Here is a 16,900-nt window from a genome sequence, read left to right as displayed (position 1 = left end):
CACACACACACACCCCTTACATTCAATAAAATACAGTAATCCACTAGCCTTGGAACAAATTATTCGTAATATACGTTATAAAATATGAATGACTCTCCAAGTCCTTTAACAAATCAATCTTGCCAGGAAGTACAGAAAAGAAAGAGAAATCTTAAGTATGAATAAAGCTCTAGGAAACTGCAAACATTTACTAACACACACTCTCTTTAAAAAGTGTTTCTTCTCATCTATGGCATTTAATCATACTCTTTACAATGTGAAGAGCTGTTGACATTTTTCCCACCCATCAACATGACCGTCACTTATTCACATTTTCATACATCTAAGTGCATGAAAAGGTAGTCACTCCTTTTTTAGATTATAACAGAAGGGGATTTTAAATCTACCTGCTGTTCTTAACTTTTGTTTGTTTCCTCCAAAAGTCACAGAAAGTAACAGTAATTTCTCATTCCATACCAAAGAAAAATATACTGTCTGCTGAAGACATCGCTGTAGGTCTCTATAAAATCAAAGACCACCAACACTTCAGCAAACACTCTCAATAAAATTTATGTATAAAAAATAATAATACAGTTTAATTTGAATGACCAGCTGGAAACGCATCGACCTTCAGGGCCTCGTCTCCCTCCCTCTGAAAGCGCTCATGTCGTACGCCCACACGGTGTCTATCCCCTCGCCGGTGACCTGGTCCGGGGTCCAGTGCGGGAAAGGGAACCGGCAAGCAATGACCCTAGCGTTATCCTTGAGCTCGAGCTCCAGTTTCTTCTCCAACTGCAGCATCTGTGGAGAACAACGGTCATTATTTCACCAAGTGGTGAGTCCGAGGAAATGATTTCCTAACGTCCTCTGTATTTCAGTGCCTGAAAAAATGTGTGTAAAAATTACTAATTGTAAAAAAGATCACTTCAGGGCATAAATACATTATCAAACAAGCCATTAAAATACAGAAGTCACATTAACAACAGTTATGAGAACGTCTTCTAATATCAATTATAGAGTACGTCATTTTTATTAAATGTGTATGATAGAGCTCCAGTTTTCTGACTAAAACCATGATGTGGCAGTAATTAAAATGACAAGCAGCTTTAAATTATTTACCTACCTAAACATTTCAATCTACCCTGTCACAACTATTTAACACATATTTTCCCACATTTTTAACGTCTCTGAAATCAGGATACCCCTTGCAATTGACACTGTCTTAGAATTACTAATTGGCAATATTTTTTCTTTCTCAATAGCAATGGTACATCTTAAAATCAATAGTATCTAGATTCAATGAAATATTGTATAATTAGACCATGAAAAAATATATTCATTCTACCAACTTGAAATATCTCATACTTCTTAGAAAATTTATCTATAATATACTGATAATTTCTTGACAGTCAACATAAAAAGTAAAATCCTCATATTTCCCACTTCTATATCTTTTTATTACCAATCTACCTGTGAAGAAAGAGTTTTATTGTTTGCTAAACGTATTGACATTGTAATTACATCAGCAAATTAACAACCGATTAAATATTTATCTTCAGGTCCTAAAATGACATTACCACCTTCACCTCCTACTTTCTTCTTTTGATATTTGGAAATAATGTCAAATTTATATAAAAGCTGTAAGACTAGAACAAAATCCCCTGTGTCCCTTTACTTGCTGCACCAGTTTTGAAGTCTGTCATATTTGCTTTATCCAGTTTGCCCTCTTCCTCTCTCTGTGAACATTTTTTCTAAACCATTTGAGAATAGGTTGCATACAACATGCCCCTTTATTCCTTGATACTTCTGTGTCTTCCAAGAAATAGTCCCAGCTCAGTTATCAAATTCATGAAATTTAACATTGTATTCTCATAACAATAATTCCAATACCATTCCAATTTGGTCAGATGTCCCAATAACGTCTTTTATAACCTTTTCCCCGAGTCCAGGATCCCATACTGCCTTTAGCTGCAATGCTTCCTTGGTCTGCTGTAACCTGGAACAGTTCCTCCATCTGTCTTTGCCTCTCCTGACGGTAACATCCTTTAAGAACACAGGCCAGTTATCTCACCACTGGCCCTCACCCTGGGGTCCCCAGATGTCTGCTTGTGATGACTCAGTGTGTGCGTGTGCAGCAATGCCTCATAAGTGGGGCTGTGAACGTCCCGAGGCTCCATAGTCAGATGCCCACGGGGTCCTCCTGCTTCGAGGGTGATGTTCACCACTCGGTTAAGATGGTATCTGGTGTCTCCACAGTGTAGGTACTATTTTCCCTTCAGAGTGAATGAGTACTTTGTGGGCAGACACCTTGAGATGTAAATATCCTGCTACTCACCAAACTGTACTAGAGTGAGCATTCTTAACGATTCTGGGCCAAGTCAATTTTCACTATAATGGTTGCAAAGTGGTGCTTTGCTAATTCCATCACCCCTTCCGGATTAAGAGTCAGCATTCTACTGCCAGGAAGAGCTTCCCCTTCTCTCTCTCTCTCCATCACATACTGTGAACTCCCAGACTCTTATTCCATTCAGTGGGTTAGAATCCACTATTGTCCTCGTTTATTCTAATGCTCAGATTGTCCCAGTGCATCTACTGGGAGCCTCCTCAAACTGGCTTCTCTCTCCTTTGGACACCCCCCCTTCAAATATTCTGAGCACTTCCTGAGATCCAGGCTCAACAAAACGCTCCCTCCAGGCTTTTGTATCTTCCCTTCCTCAGCCCTGAGATCAGCTATTTCTCAAACATTCCTGGTTTCTCTGAGTGGGAAATGATACTACTCCCTTTAAAAGTAACCAATTAAATCAAGATGAACAAATCAACAGTGCTTCTAGGAAGATTTTATTCCTGACCCGTATCTTTAAAAGGTGGCTTGGAAAAACTCCTCTACGGACCGATGGCTTGAGTGAGCCAAAATTCTGATGCTTCATTATAATCAATACTAAGATAACAAAGAATGAATTCCATTAAGGATGAAATATTTCCTTTCTTTTAACGGCCAGTAAAAGATTAGTTTTCAAAAAAGAAAGTTTTGTTCCTTGAGGGAAAAATTGAATAAGCAAAGAATGAGACAATACGTGTTTTTCCAAAATATCAGAGGTTTCTTATGGTAATTTTGTTCATAAAAAGGATAATTGTCAACTTATTCATATTATCATTATTCTTTTCTCCTTCACAGTTTCTTTTATTTCCAAATGACTGTCACATGCTAAGTCAAGATAAACCTACAAATGAAAGGAGCTATTTAAATCATAAGAAATTAACTGACTAAATTATACATAAATATTCAATGAACTTGGGTCTTGATATCATACACAAAGAGAAGCAGTGATGTGTCATGTCTGTTTAATGGAATTCAAAGTTATTCATACAATTATAGGTTTCAAAGTGACACAAACTCATCATATTCTAATTACATCTTCAAAACTTTAAACATAAGTTGAAACCAGCTCAGAGGCGTAAGACAAACGAGCTAAGCCCCAGTAGCTTTGCGCCCCTGGATCACTCTCTTCCCTGAAACACGGGCTTCACCTGGCTTCTGGGGTAACACCTACTGCCCCACCCACCCCCATCTGCACCTGGGGCCCCCGCTCCCCCACCCAGCTTTCCTCCTCCCCAACTCCTCCTCTCCTTTGCAGGGTCCCCTCATCGTTAGACGCCAGGGCTCAGGCCCTGGAAGGCTGCACCTCCTTCCTGGGTGATCTCAGCACTGGTCAGCTTCAATTTCTGCTGCATCAGAGCCCAACCAACCTAATCTCCAGCCTGCCCTTCCCCTGAGCCCCAGACTCCCTCTACCCACGACTGCCAATGTGACACCTCCACACGTGTCTCGGACTTCACATGCCACTCGGAATTCCTGATCTTCCCCAGTTCAGTAATGGCAACTCCAAACTTCCAGTTGCTCAGGCCAAAAACCTGGGAGGGCCCTTGGCCTGTCTCTTTCTCTCATGCCCACAATGGATCTGCGGCTGGTTCTGTCTTCACGATGCATCCAAAATTTGACCACTTCTCACCAGCCTCTCCACCCTGGTGGAAATCTATCACACCTATGGCCTGGATGCCTGCTAGAGCTCATAACCTGCCTCCTGGCTTCTACCCATGTCCGTCCTTGTCCACGCAGCAAGCTCCTCCACTCCTCTGCTCAAACCTGCAATGGCTCCCGCCTTACAAGGGCACAGTGTCCTTCCCATCCCAGTCCCTATTTCTTCTCCGACCTCACCTCTCCCCTTCTCCCCTCACTCACCCCACTCCTGCCAGATCCACCTCCTTGCTGCTCCTGGAACCTAACAGGCACACCCCCTCAGCACCTTCACACTGGCTGCTCAGCCTGGAACATGCTTGCTCTTCCCAACACCACCGCACAGCTCCCTCCCTCGCTGCCACAAGTCCCTTTCTCAGGGACACTGTCTCTGCCCCATCCCTCTCTTGCTTTACTTTGCCCCCTGGCACTTATCCCCTTGTATTGTATGATCTATTTAATATAAGTATCTCCTTTAACATCTGCTCTCCCCATTAGCACATAAGCACCTTGGGGCAGGGATGTTTTTCCTTTTTATTCACCAAAGTACCCCAAGTGGCTAGAATAGAGTCTGGCACCTAGTGGGCCCTCAATAAATACTTGTCAAATGAATGAATGAAGGATAAATGATTCAGTCATGAATCATTTTTCTTTATCAGTACATGATGGCAATATTTTTGTTCATTAATTCATAACAGGATTCGTAACTAAAACTAGTCATTGTCTTAAGTTGTAAAATTTAATAGCCGCTAGGAAAAGTGTACTTAATGGGTACGTTATACCATATTCATTCATCCATTTAACAAACATTCTGTGAGTGATCACTCTGTGCTGGGTGCTGCTGGGCTGGAGGTCTGGCAGCAAAGAAGGCAGGCCAGCCCTGGTTCTTCAGCTTACAGAGCAATGTACACGGCCAGCACTGCCAAAGCCATCACCCACAGAAACATACAATAACTCGTCTAGGGAGAGGGGAGTGGAAAATAGAGGGCACTGAAACTCATCTTATTGGGCGGAAATTGGTCCTCTCTCAGACCTGTGTCACAAAGCTGACCCATGAGTGGTCAGTAGGTGTCCACTTACCAGGCACAGAGCTGGGGGGACCGAAGTTGGAGGGAAGGACATAGCACACACACAGTGACGTCCAGGGCCCAGAGAAGGCCAGAGAGCTGGCACAGAGAGCTGCGGGAAGCAGGGGCCACTCCACTGCAGGCCTCCAGCCATGAGGAGTATTTGGGCCTCATCTTTGCAGCAAGAAGCCACAGAAGGGTTTTAAACAAGAACACATTGATCTGTTCCACATTTTGAAAAGATGTTCTTGGTGCATAGGCTGGTGTTAAAGGTGCTATTTGCAGCCCTGGTGCTGATTTCCCAGGTCCACGTGGGATTCCTCATTCCTGTTAAGTTACATGCAACCGGTGCTGAAAGGCTGGGATACCTCTGATTTCCAGCTACAACTGTGAAGGGCTGTTAGGACTAACCAGTCTGGTATCAGAAGCAGGGGGAGGAGTTCTAACCCTCTGAAGTTCCCCAAGCCCTGCCCCCCACCACGGCGCTCTCATGACCACGTGTCCTTCAGCGGCCACAGGAAACCCTCCTGCCGCACTGGCTTTGCTGAGCCACCTCAGGGAAGGGAAAAGCATTTCACTAGATCACACGACCAGGCGACCAGTAAAAGGGTTTCCAGGGCTCCTCGCAGGCAGACCTGGCCTCCCGACACGCGGGCCGCACTCCCCCTCCACTACCTCCACACAGGCGAAGGTTGATGAGGGCAGAAAGTGGGGCCCTTCACATGTGAAACTGGGCCTTCCGCCCCAACCGAAGCCATGTGGGTCCCCTGCACCCCTCATCAATCCACCTGCGTGGGAAACTGTAGTTGGCTGAATCCCTCTTATTTCAGGGAACTGCTGTGTGTATTCCAGCTGCTCTCCTTTTTCTTGGGAACAGTGAAATGCTACAACTTTCTTACTTTAGATTTCTCTAAAAAAAAAAAGAATTCTCTGTGTACAGAAGAATGGACAATAATTGCAAAAACATTCATCAAAACAATAGGACTCTTATTCCCCCTGAGCGAACAGCTCCAAAAACTGACTGTACTTCACACAGGATGATGAAGCGCGGGAGCTGGATCCCACAGGCCACCTGGTGACAGTGACCACCACAGGCCACTGCTGCCCCCTGCTGGGACACAGCTGCTGTGGCTATGTAAGCCCATCACGGGGCCTCCCAAGACAGCCTGGAAGTCCCAACAAATAGCAACTCTCTATTTTTATTAAGCATGGATTTCAAATTAAAGCTATTTGCCCCAAAATGCTAATTATTCTGAAGGAAAATCCAAACATCATAATAAGTAATAAAAACCATCAAATTCCACAGCAATTCTATGATCCCAAATAGTTTTTTAAATGACCAGGGATTATGTCTTTCTTCCTCTAACCATTTCTACAACAAAAGCCTAGACATCCAGGTTTCATCTTAATTTTAGGTTTCCTGAGAATTACGAACACATATAATCCTGTCACTTTCAAGAATATCTAACAAAAGCATTTCTAAATTGACTTAACAAAAAAAAAGAAGGAAAATGGTATTGCACTAAAGGTCCTAAAAGTAAGAATAAATTTATCAAGCGTTGAAACATCTCATACAAAACTTAAGGCATGAATAAGAAAACAAAACAACAAAAAAGTAAATTTCCTTTTTTTTAATTAAAAACCATACTGCTTATATATAGTGGCATTTCAGCAAACATCCAATTTTGCCAAGATTATTATGGCTACAGTTCCAGACTTTAAAAAGTGAAAAGGGATTTCTTTCTATGGTCTGTAAACCAACAATAACAATAAAAGCATCCCATTCTGATGGTCTTTCCAAAGGCTAAATTCAGGAAGGACCATTATCAGTAGGATGCTGCAGCATTTTCACTTTGAAAGTACATAAACAAAGTTCCACACAAGTCAGTCAACTGAGGTCAACTGCAAGTAGTCAACATTCATCCACCGTGAAAATCAAATCAGTGCACAACTGAAGGGATGACCCACGCAAAGGGAACATCCCATTAACTTTCCCAAGTGGTTTCAGTCGGACGTGCGTGAGCAACCGTGAACACCCCAACCACATGAGACACCGGGAGCTCAGAAGGCAGTTTGCAGACCAGAATTTTTAGGGCTTGGGTAGATAACTGAGATTTTCATCTGAAGCACAAGTTTTAAAATATGACTGAATCTTTTATGATTAAACTTTCAAGGCCCTGAAGTATTTCATTAAACCAATCAACTAAAATCCAGCGGTCCCTCAGATCTCCAGAAGGCCACAGCGAGGGGCCTGCCAGAGCTGAAGGACAACCCACACATCCCAAAACCAACCAACAGGGGAGGGGAGGGTGCGTACTCACCATCTGAGGCACGCCAAAGATAACAACGTTGGAGTACTGCGAAAAAGAAACCTAAAGAAGGGGGGGAACGATTCACAGATTGATTTTAAAAGTCAAACATCAAGCTCAACTCTAGTTTCAAAATGAGTAGCAATTTTCAACTTCGCCAAATAGTAGGTATTCACAAAGAGGGGACCTCTGTAAGTTTCACAAGGAAAAGAATACCATGTTCACGCTTTCAGTGGTGTTACTTCAGTCCATTAGTTTTCCAAATGCTTCCCCAAAAGCCATGTCATCTCATCCTCACAGAGAGTCCACACAGGGCCCACCCCAGGGGTCATCTGTCAGAACGGCCAGTGACTCGTCCAATGACCAGCCAGCTGGTGGTCGAGCCAGTTGGGCCTGGGCCATCTGTGCCCCTGGTCCACACACTTTCTCCTCAACTCCATATACACCAAACCAGCTTAGCAAGAGCTCAGGGGATTTCACAACCACCTGTTTTTTTATGTTGAACAATCCTTAAAATTCTAGTTCCCCTCTTCTCCTTTAAAATACTAAGTAAAAAACGCAATGAAATGGTCCTTAGTTTAAAAACTAGGGGGAAAAGTGCTTTGCCAGTCAAAATTCTTATTGCCCTATAAAACTCTTATTTACTCTATTGAGAGAGCATTTATGCATATATGGAATAAAAAACAATGCAAGCAAAACTCAAGTGAATTTTCATTAGCCACTGATGACAGTATCACAGTGGGAAATTCTTATTTAAGAAAGAACATTTTACGGAGCATTCCTAAAGCAAAATTACAGGGCATTTTTTAGAGGACAAATAAACCTGGAAGGATCTGGTACTTTATGAAGACCAGAGGGAACCATGATAGCATGGTCGGTGGACTCTGTTCTCTTGCAGTTGTCTCTGCCTCTCTCTGAACACACGTCCATGCACACAGATGTACACACACACAGAGAAAAGTCTACTGCTTACCAAGAATGACATTAACAAGTTAATGCCAAATTACAATTTGTTAGATTCCAAATGAGACAATTTCACAAGAAATAAAATAACCATTTCATAACGATAAATATTATGTCATAATAAATAAAAAGTGAGAATTTGAGTAAATAAATTCTTAGAATTCACATGACCTATGATGTCATAAACCTTAGCTTCTACTCTAAAGTAGGGGCACAATCTGTTAAATTCATCAGTTTAAATGGTGTTCACATTTCGTTATGCTGAAATATATACTTGTATTTTAAGTATTTTTCTTTTTAATACATTCTTCAGCTTTCAGTCATACTCCTTATGAATTATAAAGTTTCTGGCTGGACTTTTCCAGGACCATGGGCTGCCTTCATACCTTCCACAAGTCTGAAATATAAAACTTGGCCGAGCCCTGCACCCCCTCTCGCCAAGCGCGGTATCTGGAGTACCAGACTAGCCACGGGTTCAATTCATAACCAGCAGCCGCGAATCCTTCCTTTGCAGCCGCGATCACCTGTGGAAAGGGGCCGTATTTATTCAAAAGAAGAAGAAAAACATCCACTAACATGGTCAAATTATATGAATATTGCCTACTTATGAGCTATAATCCTAACACATCCAAGCAGAAACACTCCTTTGTTCAAGACACCATTAAAGATGGATCTCTAGAGCTATGTAGCTTTGTGGACAGGATAACACCAGCCCATTTAAACTCAGTTTTCTCGTTTCTGTCAAAGATTTCACCCTGAGTATCAGAACTGAGAGCCAGGTTTGCTTTGTACAACTGTATAGTCAATTCTGGATTGGCCAATCCTTGTTGGTTCTGACAAAAACTGGCTGAAAACCTGCCGTCTGTCTCCATCAGTGATAGCACAGCAGCGGGCGAAATGAATGGGCCTGAGAGGATGTTTTGTGAACCAGCTGTAATGCGCAATAAAAAAAACCTGTCACAGACGACCCTGCAATTAATTACATATTTCCTTAATATTTAAAGATGGTTCACTCAAAATTGAAAACAGGTGAAAGTAAAATGGAACCAGCCCCTATAAATCAACTGCAGAATGCCACCAGCCTCCGTCAGGTGAGAGGGACGAGGGCTGGTCCTGGGGTCTCTCTGCTCCTTCTGTCTTGCCATCACTCTCCAAGGGAGCACCCCTGAAGGAGCTGTCACACCTCCAGTAATTTCCCGAGTAACCATAGTGTCGCCCCTTTAAGAAGGAAGCCATTTTCTAAGAAACCATAAAGATACCATTGAGGTCTGTAAAGCATTCAAACCTGGATTTAGAAACTTCCTCCTGATAAATATATACATTTTCTGATTTCTTACAAACAAAGCAAGTGATTGTTTAAGCTCTTCCTGATAGTTCTGGTCACCATTATGAAATTGCAGGGGCTGGTAAGGGTGTCATGGCCCTACTGGCCTCCGGAACACTAGCCTTCACTACCCCTATCCTCACTTTTCAGCTCATCATCGGGGTGGAGGCCTAAGGATGGTGCCACCTCGCCCAGGGAGGAACGTGCTCTGGGACACCCGTTGGCCAGTCAGGGGCCCCAAGTCTTTACTTACAGGCTCCCAGCTGGGGTCGAAGTGAGCTGAGGTCACTAAAAGTCTGAGGTTAATGTACTGGTTCTTCCCTATTTTAACTGTACATTACCCCACAGGAATTATTATCCATAGATAAACATGGATAAACATAGAAGCAAATATTTATGGTGCAAAAATGTAAAATAGTTAAACTCCACAATTTAACATGTTTCTTCTGGATATGCCACCTCTATTGGCCCAAGTCGGGTTTTTGTTTGTTTGTTGTTGTTTGATGAGGAAGATTGTCCCTGAGCTAACATCCGTGCCCATCTGCCTCTGTTTTGTATGTGGGACTCCGCTCTAGTGCGGCTTGATGAGCAGTGTGTAGGTCCACACCCAGGATCCGAGCCTGAGAACCTTGGGGTGCCAGAGCAGAGACCACGAACTTAACCACTATGCCACCAGGCCAGCCCCCTGGGCCAGTTTTTTTAACGGACAATTTCATAATTACCAATTAATTGTTCCTTTTTATCTGGCATATCTGCAGAGCACTTTCTCCTTTTAGAAAAAATTAAATCTGAGAAAAATAAATTCCAAATTCATGCTGGAGGGTTTGACAGTTCACCCAAACACAAAATTAAATGACTACTTTATTAAACAGCCAGACTTAGCAAGTCTTTGCATAAGCCTCATAAGAAATGTGAAACAGAAACTTTAACGTTCCTGGTTCCAAACCTTAAAACTGTCTGAACCTAACTCACAATCCGTCCGTCACCGCTGCCGACGTCTACCACGGATCCTCTTCTGCCTCGCAACATTTTCACAACATTTTCGATCTGCTTTGTAGTTGCGGGAACAAAAGGCAAACAAATTCTTCGGAGGGCTGGTGTTATAAAGGGCGTGGCCACGGCATACACGGCCACCAGCGTCCCACCAACGATCCCGGTAAATAAGAACCCCCAACTGTTCTTCTTCACACGGCTGGCTTCAAGACCTGGAGGCGGCACACATCCCAACTGGCCTTCTTCTCTAAGTGTTTCTGGGGGCGCACCTGGACCAAGAGCAAGCAGAGAAGACACGTGGCACCAAAGCTGAAATGCAAGGTAGTATTGTTTCCTGCAATTCCTACTGACGAATAAACTCATGCCTTTTAAAGAAGGATAATTTAGCTGAATACCATCTAAATTACAAATGTAGGATTCCACAGTGAGTTCTAAATTCCATCAACTAAATTAAAGTGTTTTAGAGAAAATTATTTGATACTAACGAAAGACTAAAATCTTTTCTAACATATTTTTTTCATGTGCATGTGTCTCTAGGAGTTATCCTTAGAAAACAATGTACTCAAACCGATTTGGCATTTAATGAATTCAATATCCACTTATATGAATGCTAACCACACTCCATATTTTTATGGTTCAAAACAAAGCCTCATAAACAAACGAGCAAGAAAATGTCTAATTACTACCCTATTTCAAATAGGATGAAAGTACCCCACATCAAAATTGGTCAGGCACTTATAATCCAGTTGCACAAATACAATTTTGAAATAATAGAGAAGACAAAACTCAGATTTTATTAAAAATCTTAAATGATCATGGTAATAAAGAGATTTTTAAAGCAGACCCAAAAAGAACAAAAAATAAATAATCACTTCAGTGCTATCACGAGTATGGATTAAAGCACACTCCAATCACTCATTACAGAGAAATGAACGTTACCTTAAATATCCTCTTCCTGAGTTTTATCTTTTAAAATGTATTCATTTTTCTTTTTTTTTTTTTTTTTTGCTGAGGAAGATTTGTCCTGAGATAACATCTGTTGCCAATCTTCCTCTTTTTATGCTTGAGAAACATTAGCCGTGAGCTAACATCTGTGCCAAACTTCCCCTATTTTGTATGTGGGTCACCACCACAGCATGGCTTGATGGGATCCAAACCCGCAAACCCAGGCCACCGAAGCAGAGTGCACCAAACTTAACCACTAGGCCATAGGGCTTGCCCCAATAAAATGGATTCCTAACAGGATCTCAAGGTTTTTTTCAGATTGAAATTGATTTGAAATTAATTCTGAAATTGATTAATGATGAGCACTGCACTGCAGGTAAGAACAGGACTCCTCTGGAGCCTGCCGAGGTCAGGACCCCAGCTCTGTTCCTTGAAGTGTGACCCTTCACCTCTCTGAACCTCAGTGTCCTCGTCTGTAAAGTGGGGATCATGGGTTGTCGTGAGAATGAAACCAGTGGATACGGGTAAAGCACTGAGAACAGCGCCCAGCACTTGAACCCCACAGGACCGTGACCATCCTGCCCCGAAGCAGCTCATGGTCTGGCTGACAAGCTAAGAGCAAAAACACAGGAATCCGAGGGAAAAGGAGGGTGAGAGAGAGGACAACAGATTCTTGTCACTCGAAGACATTAATGTTCATAGTTTCAGTACTGTGAGCTGTTCGAAAGGCCCATTGCATGAGTTTCCTGTTGCTGCTGTAGAAATTACCAGAAACTTAGTGGGTTAAAAGCACCCACACTTATCATACAGTTCTAGAGGTCAGAGGTCTGAACTGGGCTGGGAGAGCTGCGCTCCTTCTGGAAGCTCTTGGGTGGGATGGATGCTCACCTTTTCCTGCTTCTAGAGGCTGCCTGCATTCCTTGGCTAGTAGCTCCACATCACTCCCATCTCTGCTTCCACCACGACCCCTCCTCTGACACCCCTGCCTCTCTCTTTCCTTTATAGGAAAGGAATCCTTTCCTAGTGATTACATTGGGCCCACCAGACAAGCCAGGATAATCTCCCCATCTCCCAGTCCTTAACGTCATCCCATCTGCAAGGTCTCTCATGCAACATACTGCCAGGTTCCAGTGGTGGATAGGATGTGGACACATTTGGGGGGGGGGGGGGAGTCATTATTCCCAGCTACTATACCCATGAAATGTGGTCATCCGCTACAACTTTGGTGAGGTACAAATGTGAACACAGGACCCACCAAAGCTGGCCCACCGCAATGAGTCACTGCTCCAGGGCAGCAGACCAACCACCAGTACCTCCCACTCAGTACGGCTTTGTTCTCGATGCCTGAGGTCCCTGAAGTGAGTTTTAAAACTGTGGAAAACCAACCCAGAAACAACAAAAAGTCTACTGCTGATGCTAGGGATGGAGGTCACCTAAAAGTAAAGTTTGGGACGGTGATGGTGTTTGAGAGAAATCCAGAGTTTTAAACACCTTTTCATTCATGCTTTCCAGTATCCTATGGAGAAACTTACACGCTACAGTAGTAATCATGCATTTGACTGTTTTTGTGAAAGTCAAGGCACGCCCGGCACGCCTGGTGTAAACTTATCCTGCAGGCGCTCCAGGTGCACAGTACAGGCGTCAGGGGTTTGAGTAACACAGCCTCAGCACCTAACTAGTTGTGTAACATACGGTAAGTTGTGGCTAAGGCTCGGTTGCCTCACCTGTAAGACTGAGAAATACTACTATCCTCATAGTTACTGGGACAGTTAAGTAAGTAATGCAGATGAAGCCCTTAGCACCGGCCTGAGGGAGTGAGTGATGCCTGTTAGCTGCACGGTTATTCTCGATACTATCATGGGGTGGGGCTCAACAATTCTTAACACCTCTACTGAGAAGTAATTTACATACCATACAATTTGCCCATTTAATGAGTACAATTCAAAGGTTTTTAGTTTATTTATAGATATGTGAAACCATCACCAAAGCCAAATTTAGGACTTTGCCATTACCTCAAGAAGAAAGCCCTAATCCTTTAGCCATCATCCCCCTTCATGTTCCCCCTCACCCCTAGTCCCAGGCAACCACTAACCTATTTTCTGTCTCTACAGAGCTCCCTAGTCTGGACTTTCATGAGCAGAATTACATAGTATGTGGGTTTTTTGTGACTGCCTTCTTTCACTTAGCATAATGTTTTTAAGAGTCATCCACCTTATACCATGTATCAGTAATTGCTCCTTTTTATGGTCAAATATTCCATTGTACAGATATACTATACTCGGTTTATCCATTTGCCTGTTGATGGACAGTTTCTCTAGTCAGCATAAGCCAGCAGGCAGTTGATGAGACAAACACGAGTCAGACAATCCAAATTCTACTTCACCTGTATAGACATCTACTCTCAATTTACCCAGCAAAAGGTATAATAAAGAGCTCCTGGTCTCCAATGACCCCATCCAGCTTACATGAGCGGTGGGGTCCAGTTGAGACAGTGACAAGGCAGGTTGTGAGAAAGGCTCAATGTGTACAAAACACTGGGAAGATGGGAGGAGGAGGAAAGACTCATCCCAAGGATGGACCCGGGAAGGTGCTGACGGACAGAGACAGAACTCAAGCTGGCCACGAGGGCGCTGGGAAAGGGCGTTCTCAAAAGGACGCCCTGGAACCAAGGCCTGGAAGGTGGGGAAAGCACCTGCAGAGCACAGAGTGGGAGGCACAGCAGGAAGGCAGGGGAGGCCCAGATGCCGGGCGAAATGTGTATTTTCTTCTTGCGGCACTGGGGATGAAACTTTTTGAGCAAAGTCACTACAATATTTGTGTTTTTAAGAAAGGTAACACCAGCAGCAGGGTGTCCCTTGATGAATCACTGAATTCTCTGTCTCAAGTTTTTACACCTGCAAGTCTTTCATCTTCACAAAAATTTGTATGAGCTTTTGGAGATGTTACTATGTAAACCGATTACATGACTATATTGTTACCTCTGTTCAATAAAAAATGTATGGATTTTTATCAGTGAAAACCAGTCCCTAAAGATTCAAAACTAAAACCAAACATGCCACAACTAGAAGGATCTGCAATTAAGATATACAACTATGTAAGGGAGGTGGGGTTTGGGGAGACATAGCAAGAAAAAAAAAAAAAGGTTGGCAACAGTTGATGGCTCAGGTGCCAATCTTTAAAAAAAAAAACCAAAAACTAAAGTCAAGACTATTTCTATAAATTTCTAATCCTTTGGATGTAATGTGTTGGATTCCTAAGACTATCTACTATGATATAAATAAATGACATAAGATTTCTGTCAGACATGCTCTTTCGAATATCGCAGCATTCCATTTGAGGAGAGCTGTGGTGGCCATTGGCTATTTTTGTTGGGCTCTTGGAGGGAATCAGTCCTTGAAAATAAAAGATCCAAAGAGGTGAACTTCTGTTGTGTCCAGGCTTGCTCAGTTACTTTTTTTTTTCCTGTGAGGAAGATTGTCGCTGAGCTAACATCTGTGCCAACCTTCCTCTATTTCATGTGGAATGCGGCCACAGCGTGGCTTGACAAGCAGTGCTACGTCAGTGCCGGGGATCTGAACCTGTGAACCCCAGGCCGCCGAAGCGGAGCACGCAAACTTAACCACTATGCCACCGGGCCAGCCCCCTAACTTCTGAGAATGGTTGAAAATGTCAATTTGCAGTGACAGATTTAGATCAGCTAAAGCTAGAGGCAGTGACAGACGTACAAAAATGTACAGGGGGTTCTTATCCAAGTTCAAGACAAAGGAAAAAGGTCAGGAAGAAAGAATAGGCCTGTTTGGAATTGTGACCTGCCACATGTGCTTAAAGTGGGGTTTATATGTGAATGTTACAACATTTAAGGGCTGTTCATTGTCTACTTGCAGATGCACACATATATTTTTTGGTCCCTTAAGAGGCCTTTCTGGTACTGGTCTAATGTCATTTATGTCCTTTTGATATACAGCACCTGTTGATATTATGAAAAACTCCCCCCCCCCCGGTTTTGACAAGAAATAAACTGTGTAGAGGATATCATTAGACATTTCCTATACTCCACAACAATCTAATGAGCCAAAGGGACTGCAGAATTCGCCATTTTGAATAAGGAAACACTGAAATAGCCCGGCTAAAGTGAATTGAGACCTGACTCCAAAACGTAAAATGTCCTTGGAGCATCTCTCGAAGTCTAGAGAGGAAGCGGGCCAAGCATCGGGAGAGGTTACATGATCACCAACCATCCAGTGACAAAGCCAGTTCTTGACTTTCAGGCCGGGGTCAAATGTTACAACCCATGCATTCGTCTCAACATTTGAGCATCTAAAAAAGGCCGGGGAAGGTACCTACAGGGTAAGTCCTTGTTCTATGGTCGCTGGGGTGCAGGAAGGCTGGAAACCTATAATAAATCCAAGCCTGCAAAATACTAGGCCATCATCAGTGCTCTAAAGAAGGGTTTTAGACGACCGGGCACTATTTAATTAAGAGTTGCCGGGAAAAGCTTTCCCAGGGAGCACGATGCCGAGCTTCAGACTGGGGCCCTTAGGCGAGGCTGTGCAATTTTCCTTCTTATTGGCTGGCTGCATATCCTTGGGCAAATTACTGGACCATCTGCGCCAAAGGAAGATTTCTTCAGCAAACACTTCGAGCTTGCTAAGAGCCCGGCACTGTTCTTCCCGAATCCGTACGGCAGATATGTGAGGTCGATACTATTGTTACAACTACCATTTTTGCACACAAGCAAACTGCACCACCAAGAGGTTATGTCACCTCCCGAAGAGCCAGCTAGTAAGTGGCAGCAAGGATTCCAACCCAGACAGTGGGCCTCCAGCACCCGTACCTCTTAAGATCGTGCCCAGAACTGAGTCGTTCACCCCAAGGCCCTCAGAACAGCTCCCAGGTCCGGGACCCCTAAGTCCCAGCGAACGCACCGCGCCACCACCCGCAGACTGGACAACCGGGAGCCCCGCGGGGCGGAGGGCGCGGCGGCCGGAGCCCCGAACAACGGTCTCCGAGCCAGGGCAGCGGCCAGCACCTCCCACTCCCGCCCGCCCCCGACACAGACGGGCCGGACGGCAGGACGCCGGCCGAGCGCGAGCCCCACGCCGCGCCCAGGGCCGCAGAGCCCGCCGTACGCAGCCGGCCTCACCTCCGCCTCGCTCCATCGCGAGAGTTCCGGCGGGGGGGGGGGGGGGGGGTAGGAGGAATCCGGAAGTGGATTCTACCATATTCCCGGAGCCGGAGCGGGAAGGAGGGAGAAAATGATGCTCTCGGTAAATGAGTTCCTCGGTGGGACCCACTATCCAGAAAC

At 44.0% G+C, this 16,900-nt stretch overlaps 1 protein-coding gene across 2 annotated transcripts; it reads right to left on the bottom strand.

Moving 5' to 3' along the window:
- Nucleotides 1-524: 524 nt before the first annotated feature.
- Nucleotides 525-16,872, bottom strand: ATPSCKMT (ATP synthase c subunit lysine N-methyltransferase). Of its 2 annotated transcripts, none has more exons than XM_014866741.3 (5): nucleotides 16,739-16,872; nucleotides 10,630-10,919; nucleotides 8,720-8,857; nucleotides 7,383-7,433; nucleotides 525-780 (listed from the first exon to the last, which is right to left on the bottom strand). In XM_014866741.3, the coding sequence occupies exons 1-5, from the start codon at nucleotides 16,815-16,817 to the stop codon at nucleotides 610-612; spliced, it is 729 nt and encodes a 242-aa protein (XP_014722227.2). In that variant the 5' UTR covers nucleotides 16,818-16,872; the 3' UTR covers nucleotides 525-609. The 2 variants fall into 2 exon arrangements, with proteins under 2 accessions (XP_014722227.2, XP_070375975.1); XM_070519874.1 differs by having other exon boundaries at nucleotides 16,430-16,757.
- Between the last annotated feature and the right edge of the window lie 28 nt (nucleotides 16,873-16,900).

This window comes from Equus asinus, chromosome 10 (genome assembly GCF_041296235.1).
Source record: "Equus asinus isolate D_3611 breed Donkey chromosome 10, EquAss-T2T_v2, whole genome shotgun sequence".
In the NCBI taxonomy this organism is placed as follows: Eukaryota; Metazoa; Chordata; class Mammalia; order Perissodactyla; family Equidae; genus Equus; species Equus asinus.
Note: the sequence above shows the minus strand (reverse complement) of the source record. Positions and strands in the feature narration are given on the sequence as shown.

Bases quoted from the DNA above. Each gene is read 5' to 3' on its own strand.
- ATPSCKMT (XM_070519874.1), bottom strand. From the start codon at position 16,754: ATGGAGCGAGGCGGAGGTGAGGCCGGCTGCGTACGGCGGGCTCTGCGG. The intron at 10,920-16,429 runs GTACGGGTGCTG...CTCTTGGTCCAG, and splicing joins TCTGGGCACGATCTTAAGAG to GTGCGCCCCCAGAAACACTT. The intron at 8,858-10,629 runs GTGAGTTAGGTT...CCCTTTCCACAG, and splicing joins GCAGCGGTGACGGACGGATT to GTGATCGCGGCTGCAAAGGA.